The sequence below is a fragment of the Marmota marmota genome, unplaced genomic scaffold (genome assembly GCF_001458135.2).
Source record: "Marmota marmota marmota unplaced genomic scaffold, marMar, whole genome shotgun sequence".
Taxonomy (NCBI): Eukaryota; Metazoa; Chordata; class Mammalia; order Rodentia; family Sciuridae; genus Marmota; species Marmota marmota.
The window spans coordinates 4,428,431-4,445,129 of record NW_026000249.1 but is presented as its reverse complement, the minus strand read 5'-3'; the positions used below and the strand labels follow the sequence as shown (position 1 = coordinate 4,445,129).

The 16,699-nt window shown below is 32.8% G+C and overlaps 1 protein-coding gene across 3 annotated transcripts in view; it reads right to left on the bottom strand.

Moving 5' to 3' along the window:
* The window catches only part of Glra2 (glycine receptor alpha 2), a 177,459-nt gene extending 160,768 nt beyond the window's left edge, over positions 1–16,691 (bottom strand). For 2 of the 3 annotated variants that reach the window (XM_015488164.2, XM_015488165.2), the window contains exons 1-2: positions 16,054–16,691; positions 13,788–13,921 (exon numbers count right to left, since the gene is read on the bottom strand). In XM_015488164.2, coding sequence (XP_015343650.1) covers positions 13,788–13,921; positions 16,054–16,121 — 202 coding nt within the window. In that variant the 5' untranslated portion in view covers positions 16,122–16,691. Of the gene's footprint in view, positions 1–13,787; positions 13,922–16,053 lie in introns of those variants that run through there. The other variant, XM_048796399.1, reaches the window with a different exon arrangement.
* Between the last annotated feature and the right edge of the window lie 8 nt (positions 16,692–16,699).

Sequence of the window (16,699 nt, the reverse complement as noted above, 5' to 3'; positions counted from 1 at the left end):
AGATTGAAACTAGATTCCTAGCTATCACCCTGTACAAAAATGACTCAAATTGGATCAAAGACCTTAATGTAAGACCTAAAACATTGAAATTACTAGAGGAAAACACTTCAAGATATAGGCACAGTCAATGTTTCCTTGATTTGAACCCTAATAGGTCAGAAAATAAGAGAATTGACATGTGGGATTTCATCAATCAAAAAGCATCTGCACAGCAAAGGAAACATTCAACATAACAAAGTGACAACAAACAGAATGGAAGAAAACCTTTGCCAGCTATTCATCTGACAAAGTATTAAATCCAGAATATATAATGAGCTCAAAAAACAATCAATACATGTGCAAATGACATGAATAAACACTTCTTGAAATAAATTTAGTACAATGGCCAATAAATATATGAAAAAATTCTCAACATTTTTAGTCATCAGGGAAAAGTAAATAAAAACCATGAAATTTTACCTCTCTCCATTCTGAATGACTATTATCAACAAAATGAAAATTAAAAATGGCCAGTGATGATGTGGAGAAAAAGAGCCCTTATGTACTATTGGTAGGATTGTAAATTAGTATAACCACTATGGAAAAAGTATGGAGATTTCTCTAACATCTGAAAATAGAACTACCATATGATCCAGCCATGCCACTCCTGGGTATGTACCCAAAGGAAATAAAATCAGCACACACAAGAGAAAACTGCATACCCATGTTTTTTTATGGCACTATTCACAATAGCCAAATATATGACACCAGCCTAGGTGCCCATCAACAGATCAATGAAAAGAAAATATGGTATTATACACAATGGTGTAGTAGCCATAAAGAAGAATAAAATCATGTCAGTTGCATGAAAATAGATGGAACTGGAGGTTATCATGTTAAGTGGAATAAGCCAGACACAGAAAGATAAGTGTCACATGTTTTATATGTGGAAACTAAAACCAAAACAAAAAGATGACCTGAACGTAGAAGAGGGAATGTTATGGAATGGGAAGGGGATAGTAGGAAGAGGGGAGAGCGGAAAAGGCAAAAGAGGTTAGTAGGAAGAGTGGATATGATCAAAGTACAATATATACTTGCATGAAAATGTCCCAGTCAAATCCATTAATGTATATAATTAATAGTTGTAAATAATAAAAATAAAGAGTTAATTTGATACAAAATTAGGTGCTTCATCATTGATGTATGTTCATCCATTAAGTCTAAGGTACCTTCGCTATTTCCTCATCCACTACTTCATTATCTATATAGTCATAAGAGTCTGGAAAGACAAATAAGAAGAAAAAAAACATGCTTGCTTTTTTGACACTTTCAGAGAAAGCATAAAAGAAGGACTAGTAAGAAATAACTAATACATATGTTATATTTAAATTCAAAGATATTTCTCCTTTTTCATCCATCTCCACTGAAAACAATTTTCAGTAGTTTTTTGGAATTTTTATAGCTAAGTATATGAAACATTATCATTTTTAAGCAGACCAACAGAATATATTTTAATACTAGTAAATTAGGAAGCTAGTCTTCAATATACAAAAGTTAAGATAAATATTGCATCATGCAATTTTAAATGACAATTTTAGCATAGATTCAAATTTTTAAAATTTCATTTCAAGGAAGTTATGGGGAAAATTCTCAGCAAATAGTTGTGGAAATTGCATGAGCACAAAATTTACCCATTTTTGAAAACTTCCTGAAAAAGAAGCTAGCAATAAAAATATTCTCCCTACAAGTATGAAACTTTGTCATAGCTTCCTGAAGAAATAATGTTTCATGTTCAAAGTTAAAGGCCACTTATTTAAATATGTATTTATCACTCATGTCATGAATCAAAAGACTAAAACAGAAGATTTACATTAGATCAATGTATTTTGTTGTATCAAGTATGTCTTTTTGATGTTTTTTTTTTCAAAATGTCACCATTTGTTTACTTATTCATATACATTAAACAGTAGATATGTGGCTCACAACAATATTCTAACTCATTGAGTAATTTTTTGTAGGCATCAGAATGCTAATGTTGACCATGTATTAAAATAAAAGCCTCATCTACTGAATGAAGGAAACTTCTTACTCTAATGAATATTATCTTTCTAGCAGATAATAATATTTTATGTATATTTAGGGTTTCCATCAGTTTTTTCATGGCAATACTTTTTTAGATTTCTGGATTTTTATCAAGACTTCAATTTCCAAATTATCCCATAAAACACTAGTACAACCAGATCAAATGAGTATGGGGGAAACCCCTGTTTAAAAAGTTTTAAAAATATTTATTTGTGTATTTATTTTTACTGTGAGCTTTCTCAATGCTTCTTAATATGGTCATAAATATTGAGTCTCTCTCAGAAGGTATTTTACAGAATTTCGTATACTTATTTTACATTTTAAAAGTTTATGTCAGGAATATTTCTTAGGACTAATGTTTTGAGGAATATCTTTGGCTAAACACTGATCTAAAAAGCATGGTAGCTACTTTTCTAGAAGCAGCCCTTTTACTCATGAATTTGCTACCTCCAAACCAAACACAAGGCAGAAATTATAAATGGCTGATTTCTTCAGTAACCCTCTTGTAAGTTTCCAGGATCTTCCTAGAGAAGAATGACTATCTTGACAGTATTGGTTTGATATAAGATATGGTAAACTGTAAAAACTTCTGGACAGAATTAATAATTTCCCAGAGGAGGGACCAATTCTCTAGGAAGATTGAGTCCAACACAATAAGGGCAGGAGGAAAAGGGAAGAATAGAAGTTCATTGGAGTAGTTCATTCAAAGAGGAAAGAAGGGACCAGAGTGGGGATTGGAATAGAGTGAATCAGACATAACTTTCGTATGTTCATATATGAATACACAAAAAGTAAAACTATATCATGTACAACCACAAGAATGGAATCCTAATTAGAATAAATTATACTCCATGTATGTAGAATATGTCAGAATACACTCTACGATCATGTATAGCTAAAAAGAACAACAAAAAATGATTGAGTTCATCTAAGCTATTTTGTGTGAAAATCAATAATTTTCAAAAGAACCTAAGTTATCAATTTAGACTATCAGGACCAGGGACTATCAAAGTTGGAAGTCAACATCTTAGACAAATTCCTTTATTTTATGTATGACGAGTGAATCTCAGAAAGTTTAAGTGGCATATTCCAGGCCACAGCTGTCAAAACACACATTAGAAGAAATTCTGGGGATTGAATTGGAGCAAATTATATTTCATGCAAATATGATCATGCCAAAATGAACCCCACTATTATGTGTAATACAACAATCATTATATAATAATTATAATAGTGGACTAATAAAAATATTTTTAAAAACTAAAGTTAAAACCAGGCCTCATGAGTCTCAGTTTAGACTTCTTTGTCTTGTGGAATTTCCCCTCTTTATTTGGTAAGGCAATGTGGGCAGGTAGTATCTTGGGAAAAGATACTATAAAGATCATATCAACCTTCAGGGGCAAAATATTCTCATTCTAGCCCTAGAGTTCTTAAATCAGGAAATAATGAATTTTTCAAAACACATATTTCAATCTCCACCCAGAGATTCTGCAGAGGCAGACCTGGAGAGATGTGGGGGCCCAGGATGTACCTTTTAAAAAATGTCTTTTATTTTTTTAAGTGACACATAAAATTTCAAATATTAATGGGATACCACCTGATGTTTCAATAGATGGATACATTGGGTAATGTTGAAATCAGGGTAAGCATATCTATATCCTCTTTTTATTTCTTTGTGGTGAAAACAAGACACGTGGCTCTGAAGCAGTTCTAAAAAACATGCTTTGAGAAATACATATGACTGGTCACTAATTTATTTTCATATTAAATTTTCAAATCTTTGATTTGACATGCTTCATACAAAGCCCATCTAGGAAAATCAGAGTTAATTCAAAGTAACAAATAGAACACAAGGAATTCATTGTGAGAATTGTAAAGCATGGTTATTAATTATACTGAATCACATTTTTAAATTTTTTATTGGTTCTTTTTGTTATACATGGCAGTAGAATCCATTTTGATATGATTATACAGGCATGGAATATATCTTATTCTAATTAGGACCGTAGTCTTGTGGATATACACAATGGTGAGGTTCACTGTGGTATATTCATATATGTACATAGGAAAGTTAGGTCAGATACTTTCCACTGTATTTCCTTTTTCTAGCTCCCTTCCTTCCCTTCGTTCCCCTCATTCCCCTCATTCCGCTTTGTCTAACCCACTGAATTTATATTCCTCCTCTACCCCTCTACTAATTATTGTGAGTCAGCATTCACATATCAGAACGTTCAACCTTTTTTTTTGGAGATTGGCTTATTTCACTTAGCATAACAGTCTCCAGATCCATCTATTTACTGATAAATGACATAAAATCGTTCTTAATGGCTGAGTAATACTCTATTGTGTATATATACCAATTTAACTTGAGTTGTTACAGTGTAATCTGCCAAATATATACAACATTCAGTGTTTAGAAACTCTGGGGTTCAAAGATAAATTAACACATCTCTTCTGAATACATTCAGAAAAGGGGAGGCACAGGATTTTTTAAACTTCAGGAAATAAACTTCAGGGAGGTTTTTTGCCTCCCCTTTCCTAAAATCTCTTTTTGCCCCCTCTTTCCTACTTTTTCTAACAGAATGCCTGAGAAAAGAAGTTTGGACTGCCTTATGAGACATGAAGTAGTTCTTAGGATCAAGATCTTAAAGTATGTAAGTGTAAAAGAGCCATAACATATCCCATCATGGGGTAGTATGCAGGGAATAACTGTAAGGACAATCATACCAATGTTAGCAAGCATACTAAATCAGAAAGGAAAGTGAAGATAGATCTCCCTCACACTTTCACTCTCCCTCACCTTTCCCCCATCCCCCTCTCTACCTTCTTCTTTCTCTCTCCCTCCTTTTTCTCCCTCCCCACCTCTGTATCTGCCCCCTCCACTCACACACCTCAATTTGTTGATTACACCTCTTCCAGTTTTCTGTTTCAGAGTCAGATCTATCACATTACATTATAGTCTCTCTTCTCTGCTTTTGGAGGTAGCATTTATCTATTGGAGTAATTACTCTTTCTTACTTCCCTTTTTCTCAGACTAATAAAGGAAGGCTCACTGAATGTCTCACTGATTTTAGAAATGCCTCCTTAACCACCCAAAGATTGAGAGGTGAATTTGTTGATAAGTTGATATTTTTGCTGGTTATCTTGCATTCCCCACCCAAGAGACACTCTTGTGTTTTCATCAGGATTTGTATCAATGGCCTTTCTTTCTCCATGATCCCTAGATGAATTTAGTCAATAAAAGGTTCCCACAAGAGAATGCAAAGCAGGAGGAAAGCAAGGTGACAATATTTATTCCCTGGCTTTCTCCCTGCTAGGACAACACAGATTGACCACATTGCTTCCCAGTTCCCATTGAGTGGCTTCTCTATTGAGCTGCATTCGGTAGGTTCTGGTAACTATTCCCTTCCTTGCTTCTTCAGATCTATTGATAGTCACAGAATATTCTACCTTTGGGAGTTGGTTTTCCTAAACCTCTCACACCCAGTTGGAGTGTGCCATCTCATTCCTGCAAAGATACTGGATGATTCAGCAAATTATATTCTAGTATTTATTGAAGTGAGATAGTAGTAGTGAAAACTGACATATAAAAACTTCAATTTCTGTTTAGCACTGTATACATAGCACCTAATATGTTCCTTGGCACATAATAACTACTCACTATTTATTGAAGGAATGAAAAATGAACTGTGTGTGTAGTCTCAAATATAATGATATAAAACCTTTCCATGAAACTTTTTATACACACATGTACGCTCACTTGACAGATTTAATCTATTGCTTTCACAGTGCATAGCCAAAAGTGACTTTTTCCCCCTCAAGAAAATATGTAATTCCCATCAGAAAAAAAAAAGAATTAGAGTTGTCCAGTCACATACAAGATAATTACTTATGTAATTTCCACATTTTTATTTAAAGATGTGTTTTGTTCTTTTGAATGAATGTGTTTATAAAACAGAGCCACCATTTGGTATACTTATGTTCATAATTGATTGGTGGGTACATAAGCCAGGATACGAGTAGGATCCAGCTGCTTTCTTGTATTTGCTTTATGGCTATCTCTTGAATAGACAGACTAGACTCCAAGAAGGTAATCTAGTGACTTTGTTCTTAAATGTCCTTCATACTTTAGTATATCACTTAGAGAACTATTGCTTTTTGTTTTTATTCTTCCTTTAGAGGCTTTCACATGACAGAAACTGACTTAATTGGTCACTAGTGTTCAAAGTAGCCATCTCAGGGAGGAAGGCAATGACCAAATGCAGCATGCCCCGGTTAGGGCAGCCTCTTGGGTATTAACTCCAAGAGGATCTCACAATGCTTCCAAAGATATTTTTGAGGCTTGATCAGATATGTTTTCGTAAGTATTATTTTTATACTGGGGATTGAACTCAGGGGCACTCAACCACTGAGGCACATCCCCAGGCCTTTTTGTATTTTATTTAGATACAGATCTCACTGAGTTGCTAAGTTGCTGAAACTGACTTTGAACTTGAGATCCTCCTGCCTCAGCCTCCCAAGCTGCTAAGATTTCAGGCATGTGCCAACACCCCCAGATCCATAAGTATTTTTAAGATCCTATTCTAAATATTGCCTGATTCAACACACCAAGAAAAAATATTCATTACCATTGAGAACAAACCAATGACTATCTTTTCTCATTCTAAACGTAATTGCTCCAACTGAACACATTATATTGTCCAATGACTAAGGTCAAGGATACCCTGATATTGATGCCATTATCTTTTTTTAAAATGATGTCTCAGATTATCAGCAAAATGAACTGGATTTTTCTTCATGATAAGAAGGAACAACAGACACTATTGAACTCAGGATAAAATGTTTAGTCTCTTTCAATAATGAAAATTAAAGCTTATAGGTTTACCCAGAATCAACCAATGAATGATGTAATATTTTCTCAAAGATTATAGTCTTCCATTTTGGATGCTGCTAACCTGCCACATCATAAAGATCAAATATTCTCTTTAAAATACTTATTCTAAAATAGGAAGCTAATTCATTAATTTTGTTTAATAAACCTTGTAACTATGGTAACTGGACAAAAAGATACATAAAAATGAAAATCATATTATCTTCAGTTAAATTTAGGGTTTCCCTTTCTACGGACAAGTGAAATTTATTCTGTGCCTTTTACATGGCTTAATTTTTAAATTAATCCAAGCAATTAATCCAGGATGGAATTTGAACAGAGAAATATAATTTCGTCCCACAATGAATCATTACTTTTTCATATTTTGGAATATGAATTACCTTGTTGAGTTGAAAAATTACCCACTGAACTAATAAAAAGAAAACCAACTAAGACATAGGGAATCTACATTGTGGCTACTCTGTTAGGAATAGAAGATGTGAGAATTTTCTAATTCATTTCTTTCCATTTAAAAAAAATCAAACAAATATAAGGACCCACTTACTATGAATGATAAGCTTAAGCAATACATCATGTTATTTGTAAAAGAAAAATGGTAGAGTGGTAATAATAATTCACACTATTTATAATAATCATAAAAGAAGCATTCATATGCATGATCTCATTTGATCCTCAGAACAACCCATATGAGGCAGGTAAAAGCAGAAGAAAATTTGAGGCATGGATAGATTGTGAAGACACCTTCTCTCAAAAGTGACTAAATGAGGACATGAATATGAGTCTTTTAGATCTAAGTCTAGGGTTATTTTTACTGTAGCACCCTGTCACCATGAAATGGAAGATAATGACAAAAACTATTGGAATATGCGTTGCCAGAGTTCAATAGAATTTTTTGTATACTTTCTTCTTGATGCTACCTCCAATCCCTAACAAATATCTTGTGGACCTGTGGTTGGAGCCTCATATCTTCAAATATATTGATTGGTATTTATGTGGCACATGAAAAGCTAAAATAAATTGTAACAGCCAGAGGATTTGGGATGTTCAAAAATCTTCATCATAACATTCTTGGACAAAATTGTCATATATAAATTTTCCTTTGTTTCTCTCAGTGTTTCCTTTTAGTAACATTTTCCACCATTTTTATCTCCTATCATCTTGTTCTAGAATGCCTAGAGTCCACGTATTCTTCCTTAATTTCAGACTAGAAATAATGGGGAATGTTTTACATCAGAAAATCAAGCTCCCTGGAATGAAGAGAACTTTGGGAGATGTTAGGTAACAGATGTGTTATAAATGGGCTATGCAAAAAAAGTTATGGAGACAGTGACTGATTAGGCTTATTGCCATTCTGTCATATGGTTTTACTATGAGATAAAACTTCAATGCAAGGACAGAAACAACAGCATTGTTATTATAGCCATGATGGTAGCAAGCTAGTTTGGGAAGTATATTGGGTAGGGAATTTCAAACAAATTTCAAATTTGGGGTATTTGGGGAGCCATATACATGTTATTGAGCTTTAAGTGACACATTAATCTTCAATGGTGTGTCCTGCTACCCAAGAGAGGATTCCTTGACCCTGCCTCTCTGTTAAGTACTTTGCAGCTAATTCGTTTTTTGAATTGAAAATATATGTGATAATCCAAGTTCAAGGAACATGCAGAGAGAAGTACATTTTCTTCCTATCCTTATCCCCCTGCATCCATTTCCGTTTCTCAGAGGTCACCAATGTGTATCTTTCACAGTTAATCTAATGCATGTATAAACATAGTATATGTATGTGTGTGTGTGTATATATATATATATATATATATATATATATATAGACATACTATGCATGCATATTTCTCCATATTATATGTACTTTGGAAGCAGATATATAAGCATTCTATATGTACTTTGCAAGTAATTTATAATGATGTATCCTAAAACAAATCCATTCTTCTTTCAGTTGTGAAATTTTATTTCCTCCTTTCTTTTCTCTCTTCCAGTTTCTTCAAAAAACAACCCCACTGATAGTTATCACCTTGTATTCAGTGAAGAACAATTTTTCCCTAACGTAAATGTTGACTCTTGCAATTAGGCTTAGTTCTAGGCCTGTTGAAATGGATGTTATTATCATAATCAAAAGGTAAAACTCATATGCTATATTTATAACCTTTAAAATTTTCACAATAGACAAATCTCTCAGGCTTGACATTTATAAACATCTGAAAACTCCTTTTGCTTTATACTTCCTAACAGTGACTCTGTTTCAACATTGGTTTTGTTTCATTGCTTTTTTCCCATCTCAGTAGTTAAGGGGCAATTTATCTCAAACCTGTTGGTTAATTAAGGGAGATACAGAATAGGAATTCCCCTATGAATAAGGCAAAATGTTGATCAAGGTGATTTATAATTGAGCCAATTGTTTTCTTCAGGTTCTGATAAAACGACAAATCTCAACATGACCATTGCTTCACCCTTTCAGGTGCCTGAGGACTTTCTACTATATTCTGCCCTCAAGTCTAATGCTTCAGATACTCATTCTATTCCTCTTTCTTTTTTAAAAGTAGAATTTTCCTTATTTTGTTAATGCATTGTAGTTGTACATAATCATGGCATTTTTTGTTACATATTCATACCTACACACAATATAACAATAAAATTTGGCCAATATCATTCTCCAGTATTTCCCCTTTCCCTCTACTTTTCCGTTCCCTTGGTTCCTTTCATCTATTCTGCTGATCTCCCTTTGATTTTCATGAGATCTCCCCCACATGTTTAGTTTTTTCCATTTTCCTCTTAGCTTCCACTTGTCCATTTCTCTTTCATAGGATCTTTGGTAATGTCTTACACCCATGTCCCCCAGAATGATTAAATAAATGGTCACTCTGGGGCTGCATTATTATAAGAGAAGCCTCCTTCCCAAGTGTCCCTGCTAGACATGTGCTCAAGCACCTGCTACAGGGGTTGATATTCACATTTGAACTTAAGCACCACTTAGCTACAGAAAAAAAGAATTGCCAATGGGCAAAACCTGAAAACCTCTGGTTTCATGGAAGAGAAACTAGTTCTACTTATGCCTGAAAAAACTTCTTGAGATACTAACTCATTGAAAATTGCATATATATAAGCATTCTATATGTACTTTGCAAGGTAATTTATAATAATGTATCCTAATATGCTGTAAACCATTTTACATGCAAATGTAGATTTTAATGCCATACATCATACTTTCAGACTTAGGTCTCTAGATGTGGAAAAATTAGTTTGCATGGCATGCTCAAAGAAGTGAAGTGAATAATTATCTCTTGGTATTATCTATTTTATGTCCTAAGCCAAAAACAATACCATAGTGAAACATATTTATTCACATTGGGATGAAATGCAGAATATAAAACTAAGTTAATTTTATTTTCAAGGAAAATTTCATTAAAATAGATAAAGCTTTGTTTCAAAAAGAAAGAGACAGAGCTAATGAATTTTTCCAGCTTTGAGCATTTCAATTAAAAACTTAATGTTTAAAGTGACATTTTCAAGATACAATAATACTGACAAAGGAGTATCTGATAGGATGGTGGAATAACACCATGATAAATCAACTAAAACCAGACAAATCACCAAAGAGGGGAAAGGGGCTTCTCTGTTGATGTAGAATCAACATTTACTGTGTTTTGACTGGGTAATTGTGAGCAGGCATTGCTGCATTTTTATCTGAACTGGGAATTGTGAAAATTTATATTTTGATAAGATTCGATCCATGTCTATATGGCCCTTATAGATGGAATTCAGTCGACAACTCTGACTCATGACTTTGTTTATATACTTGTGTTTCAGCTCATCAAAAAAAAGCTATTTTTTTCCTATAGTTTCTAAGAATGTCTCTCAATTACAGAGCCTAAGTCTGAATCATTTCTGGTTTCTTTTTCTAGCTTACATCCATCTTCTTTCATGTATATATGCCCATTATGACATCTTTCAGAGCCCATCAAGGATATAGAGTAGACACACAATATTTTACTGACTTGAAAGTATGCAGAAAAATTCTTTTCAATAAAAATTTATGCATATACATTTATTTCTGTCTTGCCAAGGCCTGGCAACAAGGAAAATAAACATGCTAATATTTAATAAGACTTCTAGAATATTCATTCTCTTTACCTCAACAGTCAATATTTGGCTCTTGCTTTTATTCTTATGGTCAAATTTTGCCCTTATGTGTACTTATTAATCACTGTTGTTGTAAACATTGTCATTATCATGTTTATTATTATCATATCCAATTTGCTTTGGGACATTTATAGGGAGACTACCACTATTCTAGATGCAATTACATATACTGATCATTCTTCTTTTCTGACTACTATACAAAATTTGTCATTTATACATTGCTAAATAATTATGATAAGTATGATAGTGATTTTCCAAGCCTCTGCTTCAAGTTCCCTATTAACTCTGACTTTTATTTCTTTCTCTTCAGTTTAGCTAAGATCATTTTTGTTCACCTGTAAGACTACTGCCAAATTTCTCACCCTCAACTTCTACTACAACTAATTGGAAGCATTAATCTTCATAACTGATCTGCATTTCACTCTCTTTTTTGGTCCTTATTTCCTCATTCTGGAGAAAAAGATGACTTATTTTCCTTACACCACAATATCCCATATGCATGCATATATAAATAAGGAGCCTCCCTGTCCTCTCAAATATAGTGTAGAGTGAATCTATCAAACTTAAATATGTAAAATGACCTTATTAGACATATAAAGTTCTATGGGAACACCAAGCAAAGAAATTAATTTTACTCTAAAATAATGAGGAATCTTTTACATTGGAAAATCAAACTCCCCAGAATGAAGGCTATATAAATAAAGTTTATGAAGGAATAGCAGTGTTCACTGAAGTGGAGAGTTAAAGGGACAGGGAGATAAAAGTCAGTGAAGTTCATTAATTTTAGAATCTTAAGTGATATCCATCTCATTTTTCTTTTATCATCATTAAAATATCCTATACTTAGGCCTTCATGTAGTAGATAGATTGCAAAAATGTGGTCATGCTTTGCTAAACTTGACCTTCTTGTTGTTCATGTATCCTTTAGAACCATGATAAATGTCATTTCCAAATGGTGACATCCCCAGAATAGTCAGGAAAAAAAACTAGGAATAATGGCTCATTCTGTGGCCATGTAAAGTAGCAATGGCAACATAGGTATTTGTTTTATTACCCTTTGCACTTTTGAAAAATTATTTCTTGAGAGCAATGAGTAATAACTGCTATCAAACAAAAATGCTCATAAACTTGAACAGTTTGCTGTCTCTAGACCTTATCTATGATTTTTACATGAATAGCTTAATAAGAAATTATCTCTCCATTTCTCCATAGTATTTTATGTATACTTCCTGAGAGTACTTAACTATTTCTATGTAATACTGTAGTATTCATGTAACATCTTCTCTTGCCACACCCTGAAATTTTTTGAGCACACGAACCTGTTTCATATTTCAGTTTTCCAAAGTACCTAGCCATTAGTTCAGACTCAAAAGGTATTGAATAAATGTGTGAATGCGCAATCCCATTGAAAGCTGATTCTTGGCTTGTTACTCATATGATTTTATTCCAAATACGGACTTCTAAAACAGTGACCACAAAGTTATAGGAAATGGGATGAACTAGAAGATTTTTTTTTCAGGAAAATTGATCTCTAAACTTAGTTCAGCTTTGTTTCTTGGAAATCTCTAAAATCAAAAGTGCTTGTTTTGCCAAAATTCTGGCATATCTTTATGAAATGTGCCCAAAACTGGATATATTCAGAGGTGTAGCACTTAAAAAAGAAAGGAATTTATAATTTAGTTTTCATGCTTATATTTTCCAATAACGAAAATTAATCAAAACTCAAGGAAAGCAATGAAATTAAGTTGTTAATATACAAAATCAAAGTGATGCATGAATTACTGCACAACATTTAAAATATTATAGGTTTATACTTTTATAAAATATTATAAATGCTTCATAATACATTATACTAAATTCAACTAAATGACAACTGCCATTTAAAATATGTATTTAAAAACAAAGCATCACAATAATTTTTATTAATAATTTGTTCTTAGTACATTTTTTATTGAGAGTAAAAATAAACCAAATGGATAAAACAGTATCTACAGACTATTAAGTACATTTTTGTAATGTAGAACAAAAACAGAAAACTTCCATTTGCTTCTAATTGAACAAAGAAATTATCTACCATCTTTTACATACGCATTTACAATTCTATAATGTTTGTTATTTCTGAATAAATAATTTCAAATAAGTAATTAAAATGTTTAAACAAGTGGGAATCAAAAATTTCTGTTGTGTTAGAGCCTCTTCTAACAAAGCCTAAAACTTTTAAAAGGCTTGAAAGTGTATAAAATAGCATATTTTATCTGATATTTAAACTTCACTTTGATTTGATATTTAAAACCAAAACGATATATTTTGGTGTAACCATTGAATTTGTCATGCATCCTGGTAGATGTTTATACAAGTCAAGTCAATCATTTCTTCTTGTATTCACTTCCAGCCACATTTCCACTTAAGACAAAATAGAGACTGTGGCAATAATCTCTGCCATTAGTGTTATTTTTGGAATGAAGCACAAACAAGGAAAGTTTATAAGCATGGCAAGTGACAAATAAAATTTAAGATATTTAAATCATTGAGTAATTTTTAAAATGCTAAAATAAAATGAATACCATACTTGTTGCTTCTGTTTTGCAATAAAAAAAGCCTGAAATTTTTTTTTCCTGAGTAAACTATTCAAATACCTAGGGTTTCTCAAAGCCTTAACATGAGTTTAAGTGGAACATACCTTTAAAATTTGGCCTGATTCTTGCATCATATCCCGATGTCCTGCCCATTAATTTGTCCAAGAAATCTGAAGGAGATAGGGTCTGCGAAGGTTGTTTTCCAGACCTGGAGTCATGGTCTTTGCAGAAAGCCGCCCTAAACACATCATTAACTCTTTTAGAAACAATTTCATTCTCAGCTGCTGAGAACTAATATAGAATGTTTGTATCACATTTTGGTGAAGATATTTCATATATTAGTAAGAACAAAATAGAAAAATATAAACTCTTTGGTTAACTTCTGAGCTTGTATATGGTCTAAAGTTAACTTTACATGATGAGAAGCATAAATCCATACCTCCCAAGTTTTCAAACTTTAATCATAATATGCTTCAGATGACAATGTACATAGATTCAGGTTGTAGATTCTATGGACATTTAGGTAAAACTATTTATTTGTAGAATTACCAGAGAATTGAAAATGATAATTTTTGAAATTCATGTGATGACTTGAATCATTTTCCCATACTTTAAAAAATTTGTTCCATCATTGCAGCCCTAAATATAAATCCTCTACCTTTCATAAGAAATGTAAGATAGGATGAACACACTAAACACTGCAATTAATTATCATATTGCTTATTTTCTCACATGCTAGATTCTATTTCAGTTATTAGTTATTAGTATTTTCCAATGTGATATCTAAAAGAGAAACTTCATTTGGAATTTTAACTTCATTTAAAAATAGGTCAACAATTATTAAGTTTGTTACTTCCATTAATTTATCAGTTGTTATTTATATATGAACACTTAAATTTTCAACTCTCTAATAAAGCATTAATGAAGAAATACTTCTAAGTCATTTTGTCTTTTTCAGTATCAAAAGCACTAAAAGTTGAATGGAAAACCTCTCAGATTTTCATGTCCATGTCAAAAGTAATAAAGAGCTTATAAGAAGAGCATATTTGGTTTGTAATAAATTCTTTCAAAATACATAGTGGTTGACTGAATATGTTTATTTCTTCACTAAAGTATGTATTGTAAAAGCTTTGTTTTCAATAGTTGAACAATCTTGTTAATTCTAACACTAAGAAAATACCACATTCTTGCCAGTTTTTCAAAGAAGAGGCATTGAATTTAAGTGCAAAGATGATATAAGCATTTGGTAGGAGTTGAAATTGATATAATCATCCAGAAATACTCACATTCCCATATGCAGATTCATCTGATTAATCAAGTATTATTTGATTATGATGGTGGTGGTAGTGATGAAAATGATGATGATGATGATGATGATGATGATGATTCTAATAAAACCCAGCCTACAATCTTTCTTAATCATAGTAGAAGGTGTGAACCTGAAAGGAACATAGTGGGTTTTCCCAGTATTCATAGCATTATTTCTATGTGTTCAATTTCTCTTGGTTCTGTGAAAAAATACCATAAAATTTGGTGAAAATTAAAGGTAGAGTTCTACACTTTATTATAAGAGTATCTCCTATCTCTTATCTTAGACTCTGCCACTAAATGGCTATTTCATTTACTGGCAATAAAATTAATATTTTGAGATAGCAATTGATTTGACAACTAGTAAATTAGGTAGAAAATGAAAGCATGCAAATAATAATTTCTCACTTATTTTAACTATGCACACTCCACTTGTCATGCAGACATAAGTACAAAGATGTCATATTAATTAAATTTTGGTAGGCAATCAATTTTCAAGTAGACTAAATGGTAGAATTGTGGTAAAAAAGAGATATTTGATGTTTCAAGAAAATTCCTGAATTGCAGTTATCAGAGTATGCTTCAAGTTGATGAAATATAATAGAAGTCCCAAGTTGGCTGAGAATTAGGGTTCTCATATATTTTTATATAAAATGAGCATGTTTCTGACAAATTAATTCAATCACTCCACCAGATGAAAAACACTGCACCCATTAATCCCTTTAAAATGACTTCCAAAAGAATTTGAAAGCAAAAATATCAACCTTATATAGAAATGTAAAGGACATGCAACTCATCAAACTATCTTAATATCACATTGGCTGTGGAAATGTGTGTTGAAATGCAGAGTGCAGCTATGCAACATAAAACTTGCTTTTTTGAAAATTTACCACCTTCCCACCATAATTAAGCTTTTTAAATGAACAAAAGAAATCTAACTCTCCTCTATAAAATTAAAGTAATATGATCCAGGGAACAGGAAAAAATTGATAATTGCATGACACTTTCTCTTTCAAACAGTTTCATGTGGAAAATATCAGCATGCAAAGTCGTTTCACCTACCTGAAGTGGTTTGTCTCTAAGAAAAATGCAAACAAGGCTGTCAAAATGTTCACTAGCTGCCGGTTCATTCCTGTTTCTGTGATGCTTGTGGAAAATATCCCGAAATGATTCCAGAAAGAAGCTAGGACAAAGTATCTATTTATTGTCCAGATTCAAAATCTAGCAGGAATCTAGTTTCTTTGAAAATCAAAAAGAAATTTGGGTTTGTACAGTTTTCTGAGAAAAAACAAAAAGTGCCAGTCCTGGGCATCATGGTCAGGTCAAACCGAGGCTCAGGACCATCAGTTAGCCCAGGAAAGACAAAGCCTCAGAACTGATGAATCCCCCAGCTGCTTTTCCTGAATAATAAAAATGCTGCTACCTTAATCGCATCACCATGCAAAGGGGGCTGGTGACAATGCCATGCTGGAAGTCGGGTTGCTGTGGCTTTTGTTTTATATCCTTTCTGTTTAGCAAAGCCCTTTCCTCTAGAAAATGTTATCCTTTAAAAAGAAGTTGTAAATGAGGAAGAAAGGACTCTGCGCGCTGGAGTGTTTGGGGGGAAGAGGGAGAAATTGCTGAGATCCTGTGCTGGAATGAGGGCTACAGAAAAAGACGGAGACGTGATCTTACCCAGCCTATAAATTTCAGCACTCGGACAGCTCAG